General features: G+C 43.4%; 1 protein-coding gene across 6 annotated transcripts; it reads left to right on the top strand.

Annotated features, from left to right (window-relative positions):
* The first annotated feature begins 605 nt into the window (after positions 1 to 605).
* Positions 606 to 16,468, top strand: CDV3 (CDV3 homolog). 6 transcript variants are annotated; one of them, XM_033212650.1, is made up of 6 exons: positions 606 to 1,270; positions 2,025 to 2,101; positions 11,191 to 11,336; positions 13,726 to 13,885; positions 14,310 to 14,312; positions 15,042 to 15,464. In XM_033212650.1, the coding sequence occupies exons 1-6, from the start codon at positions 1,031 to 1,033 to the stop codon at positions 15,190 to 15,192; spliced, it is 777 nt and encodes a 258-aa protein (XP_033068541.1). In that variant the 5' UTR covers positions 606 to 1,030; the 3' UTR covers positions 15,193 to 15,464. The 6 variants fall into 6 exon arrangements, with proteins under 6 accessions (XP_033068541.1, XP_033068544.1, XP_033068542.1 ...); XM_033212655.1 differs by lacking the exon at positions 606 to 1,270 and adding an exon at positions 1,444 to 1,728; XM_033212654.1 differs by lacking the exon at positions 606 to 1,270 and adding an exon at positions 1,787 to 1,908.
* The last annotated feature ends 550 nt before the right edge of the window (positions 16,469 to 17,018 follow it).

Below are 17,018 nucleotides of genomic sequence, written 5' to 3'. Positions count from 1 at the left end.
CCCTATGAAAGATCTTTTAATAAATGGGACCTAAACTTCAGGATCACTGCTCCTCTCACTTTCACAACCTGTAAAGAAAAAAAGTAATGGTTGCCACACCAGAGAGGGTGGAAGTACAGAAACGATCAGAGGAGAGGAACAATTTTTAACACAGTTGCCTTAACGTAGTGCCTGTCCGTTTCGCGAAAGTTCAAACGACTACTCTGGGGCCACGGTTTGTTCTGGGCCAGGAAACACACGTGCATCCTGCGCATGCGCCCAAAAGGAACCCACTGCCCCTCCTGCTAGACCTCTTTAGCCAAGTCATCAACCAGCCCTCAAAATGCCCGCCCTCAAGACTAAACCTTCCGCCAATCGGGAAACCGGAATCGTCAGGCACGTCACTTACTTTGCATATGCCCTCCTCTCCCCGCCCCCATTCCTGGACTCCGCCCCGTCTGGGTCACGGATTGTCACCTAAGCGCTTCGTCCTGGCACCTGATTGGCTCTCTTTCCAGCTCCGCCTCCATCTCCACCCGCCGCCCGCCCCTTGGCGGTCCCACAGCAGCAGGCAGAGGAAAGTACGCAGGCGCAGGCGCTGCCTCTCTCTTCTAGCGGCCCGCCCTCCCTCCTCCCCCTCCCTTCCCTCCCCACCCCCTTCCCCTCCTCTCCGGGCCTGCGCGCGCGCGCGCGACTTCCTCCGGCACGCGCCGCCGCTAGCCGAGCAATCTCGCCAGAGCCTTTGGCTCGCGCGTGCCTTTTCCCCTCAGGTTGTGAGGAGAGCGGGATCCTGCTCCGCCGCCGCAGCAGCAGCGGCAGCCCCGGCAGCCTCGGGCGACAGCGGCGGCGCGGAAGCCCCCAGGCGGACCGTACCACCGCTCGCCAGCTCGCAGGGGGAGCCGCCCGCCTCGCCGCGCACGCCTCGGCGACCCCGCGGGGCTGAGGCGTCGCCGTGCCCGGCAGCGTGAGCGCAGAGCCGGCCCCGAGCTCGGAGCCCCGCGGGCCGCGCCCGCCGTCGGCCCCACCCATCCAGGTCGAGGAGGCCGAGGCCATGGCCGAGACGGAGGAGCGGAGCCTGGACAACTTCTTTGCCAAGAGGGACAAGAAGAAGAAGAAGGAGCGGAGCAACCGGGCGGCGAGTGCCGCGGGTGCCGCGGGCAGCGCCGGCGGGAGCAGTGGAGCCGCGGGTGCGGCGGGCGGCGGGGCGGGCACGGGGACCCGGCCGGGCGACGGCGGGACCGCGAGCGCGGGGACTGCGGGCCCAGGGGCCGCCACCAAGGCTGTGACGAAGGTGAGGGGCCGGGAGGCCGGCACTCGGGGCCCGGGCGGCGCGCGGGCGCCCCATGTGCCCGCCCCCGCCTGCCGGGGAAGCGTCCGGGAGGGGCCGCGGGGGCCGGGCGGACGGGCGAGGGCCGCCACGTGACGCAGGCTCCCCACTTCGGGCAGGGCTCGCCGGGGCCGGGACCCCTTCCGACACCCGCCCTGGAGCCGCCCTTCTCACCCCGCGTCGCTCGGCGTTAGCCAAGGCCCGGGCGGCGCCACCCTTCAGGGGCACTAGGTCTAGGGCCGCAGCGCCCAGCACAGAGCAGCGTTTATTGGGTGACGTCTAGGCTGAGTAATTCCTTGTGCTGACCTCAGCCCAGTAGTTTGAGCTGAATTTTCGTTTTCAGCAGCCGCATTTGTAACAGCTCTTTTGTGATGACTTAGTCTCTAAGCCCGTGAAAGAAAAAGAAAAGTCTCGGTGGCAAGGTTGGGGTAGAAATGTAGTTGTGAAATTCCTACTGACTTCTTCCTTGGGCTTTTCTTAGTTGCTTAAAGTAACAGCTCTCATGCAGGAACCCAGCGGAAGTACAGTGTTAGCCTGCGAGCATGTTTGTCCTCCATGTAGCCTCGTTTGCCCCAGAACGAAGCAAGGGCTTTGACCGGAATATAAGTGCATACTTAGTTTAGGTTCCAGCCACTTGATCCACTTTTCGTAGTGTGTTACTTGCTTAGTTATATGTCTACAAATAGCTTTAGTTGATCAAATGGCGTTTGTTTTACAGGACGAAGATGAATGGAAAGAATTAGAGCAAAAAGAGGTTGATTACAGCGGCCTCAGGGTTCAGGCAATGCAAATAAGGTATGGTATGGTTACAAATGTGTTTAGATAACCTTTAGGACAGATACTGGATACAAGTTAGGTTTTCCTTTAGCCCCAAAGCAGCATCATAGTAGCCTTGTGCTCTAGATATGCTTATTGGGACTCAAATGGGTTCTGTCTACTCTTTCTCACTCCATGAAGGCAGCCCTTCCGTGTGCTCATCAAATTAGCTGCTGACTCTAAAATCCTGTGAGAGCTTGCCTACTTCCAGTTCTGGTTAGGCCTTTTCATTTGAGACAGCTAAAATGGATTTTGTCACTTCAGAATTTTCACTGTTAACATCGGTGATTGTACTTAGTTTTGGTTTCAAAAATAATGTGGATGTTTTTCACATCCTCTCCAATAAGCAAGTGAATGTATTTTTGTAACTGAAGTATATCATACTTAAAGAGAGATAGAGGTTTTATGTGTTCACACAGTGCAACCAACCTGTGCAATAAGCACGCAGGTCAAGAAACTGAGTATTACTAATACAGAACGAGGTTCCCCTCCTAACACCTACTCACTGCATTCACCTTCAACACAACCATTATCCATGATTTTTTCTAAAACTTAATAGGAATGGAATTATATGTGTAAACATGTTATTTTTTAAAGTTCAAGAAAACAGTAATTTTTAAAAATTGAGTAGTTTAGAAGATTTGAAATTAACATTTTGTCAAGTCCAGTCTATGGCAGTCAACTTTGATGGTAAGTAAGTGCCATATTTTGGAGGGTTCATAAAGTAGGAAAAAAACAAGTGAAGATATGGATCTGTTTTAAGATTAAAAAATCCTTTGCTCCTGGTTTAAAGAAAAATGGATTTTGATAAACTGTCTCCAGTTTGAAGCTTGCATTTTATAGGCAATGCCAGTGAGTGCGAGGCACAGTGGAGGAAATACTTTCCTTAACTGAAAACTGTCTTTTGACCTCTCTGGATGTTAGTATCCATAGCTTTAGATAACTTTTTCAAAAAGCAGGGTTAATAATTTGTTGAATACCTACCACAGCTAGGCATTAATGTCCTGTGAAAACATCATTTTGTGAGCTTAGCCAAAGTGAAACCCCCTGATTGATAATGGGACACTTTCAGGAACGGTAGCTTCTCAACACTCTTGAGATTTCTTTGTAGTGGTGTTGAACAGAAGTGATTAGACTTAAGTTTGATTCCCAACCACTTGTTGGCTTCCTTCATGTATCTTCCTCTTTTCTGTCTCCTGGGGCTTGACCTGTAAAGAATGGGGGAGGAGGGAATGTGAGGTTCTTACCATTTGGGGTTGTGGAACTGCCTGTGTGTGTGGCTCCTGTTCTGTTGTAAAGTTTGGCTCTTCTTAAGTCTTTTCTTTCCTAAGTGACTGCAGGTTCTTGAAAACGTGAGTGACTGGAAGAATAGTGTTTGGCCATGTCGAACTTGGCAAAAGTAGCACTTTTCTGAAGATAAAATTTTGGTTTCAGGTTCACTGACGATTAGAAATTGATTTTGTTAAACTATGGATATTATTTAAACAGAACCTGTGTTTTTTCTGTTATTGACTATAAGTTATGTGTTCATCTTCAGGGTTATTTTGGTCTTGATCTATTTTGGTTACTCTTGAGATCATGAAAAGTGTCTTAAATAACTTACATACTTCACCCTTGCCAGGGACATAAGTAAATATCAGCTAGTACAAGCATTTAAGTTCTGCTCAACCTGAAGTAGACTAGCTTTTATATTGTTTTTTGTTTTCTTAGCATCTAGTTACTGGCCCGAAATGGCCATCCTAGTAGAGGTATTCCACTAACATACAACGCTGAGAAACTCTCCTTCCCATCTGCTCATCCACCAATCTCTGCTACATGTGCTTTATCTTATTCTCTTTCTCAGTATACTGAGAGTTAGCTGCAGATATCACCGTCAGTCTTTTTTTTTTTTGAAACAGAGTTTCGCTCTTGTTGCCCAGGCTAGAGTGCAGTGGCATGATCTAAGCTCACCACAACCTCCAACCCCTGGGTTCAAGCGATTCTAATGCCTCAGCCTCCTGAGTAGCTGGGATCACAGGCATGTGTCACCACCCCCGGCTAATTTTGTACATTTAGTAGAGACGGAGTTTCTTCATGTTGGTCAGGCTGGTCTCGAACTCCTGACCTCAGGTGATCCGTCTGCCTCGGCCTTCCAAAGTGCTGGGATCACAGGCGTGAGCCTCTGAGCCCAGCCAGATGTTCCCTACAATCTTAAAGTTCTTGACCCTGGTCCTTGTAGTTAGCATGTTAGGCCTTTACCTGTACTGAAAGGGGAAAGTTTTCATTAGCAGCAAACATACTGTATATTAAGATCCTATTTCACATTTATCAACCAGCTCAAGATTTAAGTACCAGGGTACTTAATGTGTCCAATTTTGTGTCTAAATTAATCTTATTCAAGATCGTGCCATTATAGACAAATTCTTGAGCAGGAAGCCATTGAGGTGGTTATAAAGGAAGCTGTCACTTGAGTTAGATTCTTGGTTGTTTGTAGGCCCTGTAGGCCTCTTTCATCTTTTATTTTTTTATATTTTTGAGACAGTCTCACTTTGTCACCGCGGTTGGAATGCAGTGGCATGATCATAGCTCACTGTAGTCTTGAACTCCTGGGCTCAAGTGATCCTCCCACCTCAGCCTCCCAAGTAGCTGGGGCTACAAGTGTGAGTTACCACCCCTGACTAAACTTACTTTTTTTCTGTAGATGGGGACTGTGTTACTTGGGCTGGTCTCAAAACTCCTGGCCTCAAGTGATCTTCTCAAAGTACAGGAGTCACAGGCATGAGCTGCTAGGCCCAGCTACTTCCATCTTTAAAATGGATTTTTGGGAGAATGTTAGAAAGATTTAATTCTTGAAGGCATACAGTGTTGAGTGTTTGTCATATTTCAGTAAATAATTGAGTTCTTGGAGCCCAGTGGTTTTCTAGAAACTTTGGTGAGAAATCTAGACTTAAACCTGTTAGGTAGAGCTGGTTATGTTATCCAACGTGGATTATTCTAGCAAATACTTACGTGACTACTTTGCTAGACACTGTAAGTTTTCTGGTTGTAGAAATAAGTCATGCTCTAATAGACAACAGTAGATAATTTCAAAGAGATGTGCAAGGTGCTCTGGGGCAGAGGAGAGACATTTCATCATCCATGAATGGGTCAGGAAAGATTTCTTTGGATGAGGTCCAGTGACATTTTAAGCCTCCAGGCCAGGCATAGCTGATCAGGCCATGTTTATCTCGCCAGTTTACTGTTGCAGCAGTGCTAGGTATAATCGGGACAAACCTGTGAGATGCCCGGTATTCCAGCAGCTCAGTCCAGTCTGATTTTTGTTTTAGCTGCTTCCCCCTAGTGTTGGGGAAGGGGAGTTAGGATATATAAATTCCCATGTCTCGAGGTAAAGAGATAAGGCTGCTCTATTCTTTATAAATATACTGCTGCAGGATGTGTGATCGTATCAGCCTTACTAAAGAAAATGCATTTCTCAAATCTCAAAGTAGAGAATATTTCTGCATCATACCTTAGAGCTATAAAGAAGATAAAATGAATTTAAAAGGTAATGTGAAATAATATAGCCTCTGGAATTCTATACTATTTTGACTCTGCTACTCTGTAGGCCTGGGGAAGGTACTTAAGTTTCCTCATACATACATACAGTGGGTCTCTTGCCTGCCTTAGTGTTACTGTGAGGTTTAACTTTGTACAGTGGGGTGGAATGCTGGCTGTTGTAGTCGATATTCAGTAAATTTTCCTTTTGTATCGTCATTATTCTCCTCACCCTACCAGTAGTGCCTTACAGACTTACATGTATTTAAGACTGTGTATGTGGAATTGTGATGAATTTACAGCAGTATCGTAGTGTTTATTTATAAAATTTAGCTAATGAGAAGCTATATATTAGGGTCAAACACTGAATTTCAGCCTGTCTCCCATGGAAATAACCGTTTGGAACTTGTTTCTTGTTCTGCTGTGACATTTGGAGAGTTGATACTTTCTGAAATATGTAAATATGAAAAAGCAATAAAATATGTAAATCATTTCTACCCTGCTAACTGGCATTTAGGCAAGCCCTCTAAGCATCTCTCGGCTTCAGTTCCTCCAATTGCTGGATGAAGAGTTTTTTTGCCTTGGTCATTCTTTTTTTTTTTTTTGATAGAGTTTTTGCTTTTGTTACCCAGGCTGGGGTGCAATGGCATGATCTCTGCTCACTGCAACCTCTGCCTCCCAAGTTCAAGCAATTTTCCTGCCTCAGCTTCCCAAATAGCTGGGATTACAGGCATATGCCACCACACCTAGCTAATTTTTGTATTTTTAGTAGAGACAGGGTTTCACCATGATAGTTAGGCTGGTCTTGAACTCCTGACCTCCGGTGACTGCCAGCCTCTGCCTCCCAAAGTGCTGGGATTACAGGCGTGAGCCACCATGCCCGGTTGATGAAGGGTCTTGACTAAACAATTTCCACATGCTTAGTTTAGTATTTCAGAATCTTAACCCAAAATATTTATTTATTTTTATTATTATTACACTTTAAGTTCTAGGGTACATGTGCACAACATGCAGGTTTGTTACACAGGTATACATGTGCCATGGTGGTTTGCTGCACCCATCAACTGGTCATTTACATCAGGTATTTCTCCTAACACTATCCCTACCCCAGCTCCCTACCCCCAACAGACCCTGGTGTGTGATGTTCCCCTCCCTGTGTCTGTGTGTTCTCATTGTTCAACTCCCACTTATGATGAGAACATGCAGTGTTTGGTTTTCTGTCTTTGTGATAGTTTGCTGAGAATGATGGTTTCCAGCTTCACCCATGTCCCTGCAAAGGACATTAGCTCATCCCTTTTTATGGCTGCATAGTATTCCATGGTGTGTATGTGCTACATTTTCTTTATCTAGTCTATTATTGATGGACATTTGGAAAAACCCAAAATATTTATTAAAGAATATTTTTTTTGGCCGGACACAGTGGCTCACGCCTGTAATCCCAACACTCTGGGAGGCTGAGGCAGGTGAATTACCTGAGATCAGGAGTTTGAGACCAGTCTGGCCAACATGGTGAAACCCTGTCACTACTAAATACAAAAAATTTTGCTGAGCATGATGGTGCAAGCAGCTACTTGGCAGGCTGAGATAGGAGAATCGCTTGAACCCAGGAGGTGGAGGTTGCAGTGAGCCAAGATCATGCCATTGCTCTCCAGTCTGGGCAACAGGAGTGAAACTCCATTTCAAAAAAAAAATAGAGACAGGGTCTCACCAGGTTGCTTAGGCTGGTTTTGAACTCCTGGCCTCAAATGATCCTCCCACTTTGGCCTTCCAAAGTGCTGGGATTACAGGCATGAGCCACCGCACCTGGCCAAGAATCCAAAATAGTTGTTCTCCTTGTGCCTTTTATTATTGATGTACAATCCCTCTAATTAAATAGATTATGCTTATTTTTTGGTAATAGTTTGTAATGTAGGTGTATTTTAAATTTGTGGTTTTTTAATTTTTTAATTTTTTTCCTAAGGGCAAGAAGATGTTAGACACTAGACAGTAAAAAAAAACTTCAAGTTGAGATACTGTCACTATTCCGTCAGACCAAATAGGAGTTTTTATTTAAAAGCTTTCTGTGAGGCTGGGCGTGGTGGCTCACTCCTGTAATCCCAACACTTTGGGAGGCAGAGTTAGGAGGATCACTTGAGGCCAGGAGTTCAAGACCAGCCTGGGCAAGACCCTGCCTCTACAAAAAATGTAAAAAAGTAAAATTAGCCAGTCATGGTGGTCTGCACCTGTAGTTCTACCTTACTTGGGAGGCTGAGGTGGGAGTATCTCTTGAGCCCAGGAGTTTAAGATTACAGTGAGCTAAGATTGGGCCTCTGTACTCCAGCCTAGGTGACAGAGCAAGACCCTGTCTCTAAAAAAATTTTAAAAATAAAAAACGATTTTTTTTGTGTAGATTATAAAAATAATATTTGTTTTTAGAAATTTTTTGAAAAATTTAGCAGCATAAAGAAATATGTAAGAATTATCTGTAGTCTCTTCTACTTAGGAATAATTAGTGAATAATGCTGATTATTAAGGCGTTGTCAGCTCCATTTTACGTAAGAGGAAATTGAGGAATAAAGAAATTAGTGCTATATTCAAAGTTTCCTGGCTGGTAAGTGGCAGAGCCTGGATTTGAACCAGGAAGCCTGACTTTAGAATCTGCTCCTAATTGCTTGCTGCGTGAAGAAGATAAAGTCATACATTCTAGCACCCAGAGCTACTCTATAAAACTTTTTAAAATTGTTGTAGATATTTTTGTATTTATATTAGGTACGTAGCTGTTGTTTTAGTGAATTTTTTATTTATATGACATGAATCCTATCTCCAAGTCAGCATAGGCTTTACATTTTAAATGGCTGTATAGAGTTCTCTTACATGTTAATGAAAAGGAAAACTGAGGGATGGCTTGGCTATATTTTTTCTTTCTTTTAAATTGCATTTTTTTTCTTTCTCAGACCTCTTAGGGATGAGTTGACATATTCTCTATCCTTTTTCCTCTCAGATAAAGTTGTAAGTAAAATCTTGCTGTAAATGTAGATGAGATAGATCTGTTCTTCTTTTCCCTCTCTTCCTCATTGCCACTCCAGCCTCTAAATTCTGCAGTCACCTCTGGTTGGTAGGTAATTCATACAATGCAGCCATTATTTATTTATTTATTTATTTTTTTCTTGAGACGGAGTCTCGCCCTCTCGCCCAGGCTGGAGTGCAGTGCCGGATCTCAGCTCACTGCAAGCTCCGCCTCCCGGGTTTACGCCACTCTCCTGCCTCAGCCTCCCGAGTAGCTGGGACTACAGGGACTACAGGCGCCCGCCACCTCACCCAGCTAGTTTTTTATATTTTTTAGTAGAGACGGGGTTTCACCGTGTTAGCCAGGATGGTCTCGATCTCCTGACCTCGTGATCCGCCCGTCTCGGCCTCCCAAAGTGCTGGGATTACAGGCTTGAGCCACCGCGCCCGGCCTTGCCATTATTTTTTATTTTTTATTTTTGACAAGAGTCTCACTCTGTCACCCAGGCTGGAGTGCAGTGGCGTAATCTTGGCCCACTACAGCCTCTGCCTCCCGGGTTCAACCAATTCTCCTGCCTCAGCCTCCCAAGTAGCTGAGATTGCAGGCGTGTGCCACCACACCCAGCTAATGTTGGTGTTTTTAGTAGAGACAGGGTTTTGCCATATTGGCCAGGCTGGTCTCAAACTCCTGACCTCAGGTGATCCACCTGCCTGGGCCTCCCAAAGTGCTGGGATTACAGGTGTGAGCCACCGTGCCCAGCCAGTGCCATTATTTTTGAATGACATTTTGCCACTTTTTTTTTTTTTTTTGAGTTGGAGTCTCGCTCTGTCACCCAAGCGGGAGTGCAGTGGTGCGATCTCAGCTTACTGCATGCTCCGCCTCCCAGGTTCATGCCATTCTGCCTCAGCCTCCCAAGTAGCTGGGACTACAGGCGCCTGCCACCACGCCCGGCTAATATATATATATATATATATATATATATATATATATATATTAATTTTTTTTTTTTTTTTTTTTTTTGGTAGAGACGAAGTTTCACCTTGGTCTTGATCTCCTGACCTCGTGGTCCGCCTGCCTCAGCTTCCCAAAGTGCCACTTTATTTTTTTCTAAGTATCTTTAAAGGAGACTGTCAAGCTGGTCATAGCCAGCTGGTGTCTTGTTTTAATAGAAATGGAAGGAAGGCATCCTTAGATATCCTTTTGCAGAAGCCAAGAGAGGCTGTGATGTTCCCAAGGTTATGCAGTTAAGAGAATCAGGGTGGTAAGTGGAAGGCCAGGGACAGAGTTTTGGGAAGCAACCTTTTTTTTATAGGAAGGTGGGGAAAAGGTAAAATGGTGAAGGAGTTGAGAAGCTTGAATACCTAGGGAAAGCCACCATCGTCATGAAAAATAATTTTATGAAAAGGTTGGTAGTTTCTGCCAGGTGTGTCTTCAAGGTGAAAAGCTGCAAAAAGGACGTTTGATTTAGCCATTATTATACTTTAATATTCCTGTGGTCAATATCCTGTTTGTCAGGAGACAAAAGATATATACACTTGGTAATTTAGTACATGTAAAGTTACATAAAATAATAAAAAGTAATCCAACAAAAAGAGAAATAATCAAAGATGCCTTAGAGAAATAGATTATGACTCAAGTCAATTCAAGAATAAGCAAGCAATCTTAAGATGGTGTGTTACCACTGAGGGTGTCTTTTCCATTTATAACATCTGGAAAGCCAAAGACTGAGCTCTTATATGTCTGATGTTAGGGGCTAGTTCTATCCTCTGTAAACACGGCACATACTTGTTTTCATGTGCTGGAATGTGAATTCTAATTCTGAGAGCATTTTGTTACATGTGCTAAAGGATTGGCAAATAAAATTATACAACTTTCAAAACCCTTCATTTGTCACTAAAAATATGCTTACCATAAATGCCTGTTTGTACACTTTGGTGCAAGGAAAATTTTGTAATCATGCTCTTAATCCTTCAGCTCACTCTCTTCTCTGCATTTCAGGTTGTATCATCCTCTCTTCCCCCCCTTAGTTGCTTGAGGCGGTAACTGGGGTCCTGCTCTTATGTGGGGTCCTGTAAACCGTCAGGCATATTGTCACAGAGGCACATCAGTTTTTTGTTTTTTTTTTTTTTTTTTTTTTTCAGACAGAGTCATGCTCTGTCACCCAGAAGGGAGTGCAGTGGCACAATCTCAACTCACTGCAGCCTCCGCCTTCTGGGTTCAAGGGATTCTCCTGCCTCAGCTTCCCCAGGAGCTGGGATTACAGGGGTGTGCCCCTATGCCTGGCTAATTTTTGTATTTTTAGTACAGATGGGTTTCGCCATGTTGCCCAACCTGGTCTTGAACTCCTGACCTCAGGTGATCCATCCACCTTGGCCTCCCAAAGTCCTGGGATTACAGGTGTGAGCCACTGTACCGGTCTCACTTTTTAAATAAGTAAGATGTTCAGTTTCAAAAGAGATTAAGTGACTTCTTCAGGGTTGTACAGATGATCATGGATAAAACTAAGGATTTGGACTGAAAATTTTCTTGGTGGTTCCTTAATGAATTTACATGTTTGCTTTTCCAACAGTGAAAAGGAAGAAGATGATAATGAAAAGAGACAAGATCCAGGTGATAACTGGGAAGAAGGTGGAGGTGGTGGTGGAGGTATGGAAAAATCTTCAGGTCCCTGGAATAAAACAGCTCCGGTCCAAGCACCTCCTGCTCCAGTAATTGGTAATTTTACTATTTCAGTTTCAGAAAGATGTCTAATTTATATATGATTTTATATATGGTCCACTTTCAACTCGGTGCATGATTATGGTGGAGTGAGAAGGAGGGGCTCCTTTCCATTCCTGGTTGAGTGGGATGTGTGTGTATCTTGTTAAAGACTTTAAAATCCTAAAGAAAAGGAATCTGGAAGTTAAAAGACATACTTTTGTCCTATATGTTGCTGTAAAATTTATATGTAGATAGACTAGTCGATTCCAGTTTCATTTATTGGAATTGAGCATTTATTTTAATATTCTCTTTAAATATTAACTACTTGCTAGTTGAGGGAAAGGTAAGGAAAAGACTTCAGTTTACTAGAATCCAAGGTAAGCTTCATTTAGGATTTTTAGTAGTAATTACCTAGGGTTGGGTATAACTCCAAAAGTTTTCATGAGAGAGAAAATTCTTAAAGCTTTTATCATTTAAAATATTTTTGACAGCTGAGTAAGGACAGAGACAAGGGGCCCTTGTCTTTCACTTGTGCTTTGTCTTTTTCATTCCCTTTAACTGTTTTTTGAAGCATGAATTCTCAGCAGGACTGATGTTATCATTCTCAAGGGGGTAAAAGTTGCTTCTTACAGAGTGAAGGAATCTTTTACCTTATCAGTCATTTGTGGCATACGAAAAGACTAGAGTGCATAAACAGATGTATAGTTTATCTGCAGTATTAAAATTTTATGGAGTGGGGGGCAGATGGGAAACAGATGTCTGAAAGGTCTCCTTAGGGCAATAATGAAAGTTTAAGAGCACTACTTTAAAGAAATGTATACTCATTGTTTTATTTAGAATGGCATAAAGAATAACTTATCACTCCAAGTCTTGCTATGCTGAAATCACAGATAACTACTATATTTTTTAGAGACGGTTTCACTCTGTGGCCCAGGCTGCAGTGCAGTGGTGGAATTGTGGCTCATTGCAGCCCCTCAACTGCTTGGACTCAAGTGATCCTCCCACCCCAGCCGTCCAAGTAGACTACCAGGGCATGCCACCTGTTTATTTTATTGTGGAAATGAGATCTCACTATGTTGCCCAGGCTAGTCTCCAACTCCTGGGTTCAAGCAGTCCCGCCACTGTAGCTTCCCAAAGTGCTGGGATTACAGGTGTGAGCTACCACACCCGGTCTTATGTTTTTAAATAATCTTTAGAATCTTTTTGTTTTGTTTGAGACAGAGTCTGGCTCCTGACTTCAAGTGATCTGCCTGCCTTGACCTCCGAAAGTGCTGGGATTACAGGCGTGAGCCATCATGCCTGGCTAGAATCTTTTTTCTTTTTTTCTTTTTTTCTTTTTCTTTTTTCCAATAGACAAAGTCTCATTCTCTTGCCCAGGCTGGAGTGCAGTGGCACAGTCATGGGTCACTGCAACCTCCACCTCCCGGGTTCAAGCTAGTCTCCTGCCTCAGCCTCTCGAGTAGCTGGGATTATAGGCATGCACCATCATGCCCTGCTAATTCTTTGTATTTTTAGTAGAGATGGGGTTTCACCATGTTGGCCAGGCTGGTTTTGAACTCCTGACCTCAAGTGATCTGCCTGCCTCGGGCTCCCAAAGTGCTAGGATTACAGACTTGAGCCACCACGCCCAGCCCCAGCTAGAATCTTAAAAAACAACCACACTGGCATTTCATTAAATAAATTCTTTACATATAGCGTCTTAATCAGTCCACCAATTAGGTAAAGAAGTAATTCATATTTACTGGTAGGGAAATTGAGGACTATTTAAGTCCTATTCTGAAAGGCAATCCCTGATGAGACCAGTCATCCAGTCCCAGCAGATTCCTTTTCTACTTCCAGTAATTTGGCTTGTGGAACTCACCATTTACGTAGATTACTAAAGTTGTACATGGAGGAGGAGTTAGAATACTACCCTAGAAAAATAGAATGTTTTCACTTTTCTTTTTTCTTTCTTGAGAGACAGAGTCTTGTTCTGTTGCCCACGCTGGAGTGCAGTGGCTCAATATCGGCTCACTGCAACCTCTGCCTCCCAGGTTCAAGCCATTTTCCTGCCTCAGCCCCCTGAGTAGCTGGGATTACAGGCGCCTACCATCACACCCGGCTAATTTTCGTATTTTTTGTAGAGACAGGGTTTCACCATGTTGGCCCAACTGGTCTTGAACTCCTGACCCCAGGTGATCCACCCACCTCAGCCTCCCAAAGTGCTGGGATTACAGGTGTGAGCCACCACACCTGGCCTGTTTTCACTTTAGACATTTTCTGAAATAACTTTCCTTCTGTTGTCTGACCCAGAGACCCTGGTATTGTTTTTTCTGTAATTGTTAAATGATTGGGAATGCAAGAATAGCTTATTAAAATGCTGAATATTTGAATAGTTTATCTAAAAATTGTTTTAAAATATTAGTTACAGAAACCCCAGAACCGGCAATGACTAGTGGTGTTTATAGGCCTCCTGGGGCCAGGTTAACGACAACAAGAAAAACACCACAAGGACCACCAGAAATCTACAGCGATACACAGTTCCCATCCCTGCAGTCAACTGCCAAGCACGTAGAAAGCCGGAAGTAAGTACTATAAGTAATTGCATTTTGTTTAGGACTTCTGTTCCTTGGCCAGGGAGTGGGATATAGGGCATACCCACCCAAGGGAGACTATTCCTTAACTAATGAAGCCTGAGCTTCAGCTGACAGGCAGCTAAGAGTCAGGATGGAACTTTATATACCTAGAAGGGAGGAAAGGGGGAGGACAAAGAGCATTGGAGACTGACTTCTGTCTGCAAAAGTTTCTCTTAGCCCTGGTTTATGTTGTTTTATAGCAATGACAAGTTTTAATGTAGTTAAAATTCTCTTATAATTAAGTGGCTTTTGCTCCTTATAATATGGAAACTAGAAATATAAAAACGCTGTGTAATTATATTCCCAGTTAATGTGACTATAGACAGAAGATGTTGGCATTTATAAATCTAATATTAAAATAATCTTATTTCAGCAGGTACTTAAAATGAATGCTACCTGGAATTAAATGACTGCATATGGCACATCTACATCTTACTTAGGGACATGAATTTTTTAAAATAAATAAAATGGGAAGAAATGTAAATGACATCAGATGGAAATGTTTTTTGGGGTGGCTTTTAGAATAAATCCCAGCCTTTTCGCCACTTTGAGAGCACAGCTGGCTTGAATTTAAACCTCCACGTGGACTTGCTCCTCTGCTCTGTCTTAAAAAATGTATAAGGGACCTTTGGGAGGGCAGTGATTCACCACACTCAAGTTTCTTTACCTGATCTAATTAGATCCACTCCCACAAAATTGATGTGAGGAGAAATCATTGACTAATGAGTAGAATTTACTTGAATGAGAAAATTGTTACCCTTGTGCATAAAGAGAGAGATGTATTATCTATTACTTGCTAAAAGTGGAAGTCTTAGGAGGAATGTCATCACACAGCTTTTAACAGTTTTCTTCAAGTTTGTCCTGAAATAGGGTCACATTTAATACTATTCAGTAGAACATAGGACCCTAGAGCTTCAGTACAGCGTTGTGTTTTCTGTTCCAATTGAAGCCTTAAAATGGTTTGATAAGGATTTTATATACGCCCACTCCTACCCCTCCCCAGGATTCTTCTAAGGGGTGGCTTTTTTTTTAAATTCAAGGACGAGTATTTTCAAAAACCCTAGTGAAGAAAAAATATTTACTGATTACATTTCTTTTCCCTTAGGGATAAAGAAATGGAGAAGAGCTTTGAAGTAGTAAGACACAAAAATAGAGGTAGGGATGAGGTTTCAAAAAACCAGGCCCTTAAACTTCAGCTAGACAACCAGTATGCTGTGCTTGAAAATCAGAAAAGCAGCCACTCACAATACAATTAAGGAATGGGCTTTGCTAACCCCTCTGAGGTAACTAGACTGCAGCTAACCACCACCAACAGTCAGTCATCATCTGATCTCTGCTGGACCTACAGACACCGATGCAGACCACTCAGTTTCCTGACCAGCCCTGTTGCACTATGGAAGTTAAAGTGTTGGGAGTGCTCTATGCATATTGGATTTAGGGGAATTTTCATTGTTATATAAATGTGTGAACTAGTTTCAGCAGTGTTCTTTCATATTTACTCTGCAAATACAAAAAACCAAAACCTGCAGCCAGTGGTCATTTCAAAATCTTTTTATGTTCAGATACTGAGCCTTCATAAGGGTTGACTACCTCAGATTTACTGCACTCATTGTGGACTTCATGTGGATCACAACTTCTGGATAAGAAGATTACAACTATTAAGTGTCGATGTGAACCTTGCAACCAGCTCTACTGGATTCTTACCAGAAATCCTGCATAAAAAGTCAGCCATCTGGGTTCTGATCTGCTGTAAAAGATGAAGATTTAAGTGACCTTAATTAACCTGTCCTGTGCCCTACCCTTAAGGAATACTCTATGTAGTAGGCTGTGGCTGTATTATACTTCCCGGAACACGCCGCTGAAAAGAACTGATGTGTTCAGATCATCTGTGTAGGGCTGTGATTTGTAATTTAAACTTTAATTGTATTCTGAGGTAACCACAAAATAAATTCAACCAAACTGGGGTCCACCAAGTACGGGAAGGGATAAGGGAGAGAATAATAATTTTTTTTTTTTTTTCGTAATTTTTTTTTTTTTTGGATAGTGTTTTTTTGTTTTGTTTTTGTTCTGCATTAAGGCCTTTTTTGCTTTGACTTGAAATAAGTTCTTTGACAGAGCATATTGCTTGGTTAAGTAAGTAACCTAAAGTATGCATTAGGATTGTAAAATGTCTTCGTGAGTATGCCAATCCTGAGGGTGGAACCAAATAGCCTTTGATGTAAAGGGCAGTGGATTCTGGAGGCTTTACTTCAGGTGCTGCTAATGCCTCTTCTAATCAGGTCTAAATTGTGTAGTAAACTGCAGTGGGAAGAAAATGCTTTCTGCTCAGGCTAAGGGGTTCACTGATCTGTCCTTACAAATTCAGAGCAACACGAGCAAAACCTCAGCTAAAACCCATTTAAGTGTCATGGATTGTGCATGATCTTTGATAAGAATTCCTCATGTACTTGTGCCCAGTTTTTCAAGGTATTGGCTGTTCTATAGATGCAGTGATTGTCCCAGCTAGCTCTGTTTTCAACCTTTTGGTGTGTCTTTTTTTTTTTTTTTTGAGACGGAGTCTCGCTCTGTCACCTGGGCTGGAGTGCAGTGGCCGGATCTCAGCTCAACTGCAAGCTCCGCCTCCTGGGTTTACGCCATTCTCCTGCCTCAGCCTCCAGAGTAGCTGGGACTACAGGCGCCCGCCACCTCGCCCGGCTAGTTTTTTTTTGTTGTTGTATTTTTATGTTCATTTGGAGAGTCGGCGAAAGACAGGTGATGTAGCACTTCTGTTTTTAATAATTACAGCTTCAAATACCTATTAATAGTTTGGGGTCCTGTAGAGGGACTTGAGGAAGCCACCCAGGATTACGGAAGAGTGTCCACCTAACAAGATGATCTGGCAGTTTCCTAGTTTTGTATGTTTGGTTCAATAGAAATATCTGAAAGTGGTAATGTGACCACTTGATGCAGAGTCCGGGTTTCTCTATAATAAATCCCTTTGCCAAGTGCATGAGTTGCAGACTTGCTATTGGCAAGAGTGAAGCAAGTGGGTGAGTAAAACTATTTTGATGTGGGAGCATTTTCAGATAGGAATTTAGTCTTG

This window comes from Trachypithecus francoisi, unplaced genomic scaffold (genome assembly GCF_009764315.1).
Source record: "Trachypithecus francoisi isolate TF-2019V2 unplaced genomic scaffold, Tfra_2.0 Lachesis_group0, whole genome shotgun sequence".
Taxonomy (NCBI): Eukaryota; Metazoa; Chordata; class Mammalia; order Primates; family Cercopithecidae; genus Trachypithecus; species Trachypithecus francoisi.
This window is presented reverse-complemented; position numbering and strand designations above follow the sequence as displayed.

Coding starts and splice junctions, on each gene's coding strand:
- CDV3 (XM_033212650.1), top strand. CDS start 1,031: ATGGCCGAGACGGAGGAGCGGAGCCTGGACAACTTCTTTGCCAAGAGG. Junction 1,271..2,024: donor CCACCAAGGCTGTGACGAAG/GTGAGGGGCCGG, acceptor TTTGTTTTACAG/GACGAAGATGAATGGAAAGA. Junction 11,337..13,725: donor ACCTCCTGCTCCAGTAATTG/GTAATTTTACTA, acceptor TTAAAATATTAG/TTACAGAAACCCCAGAACCG.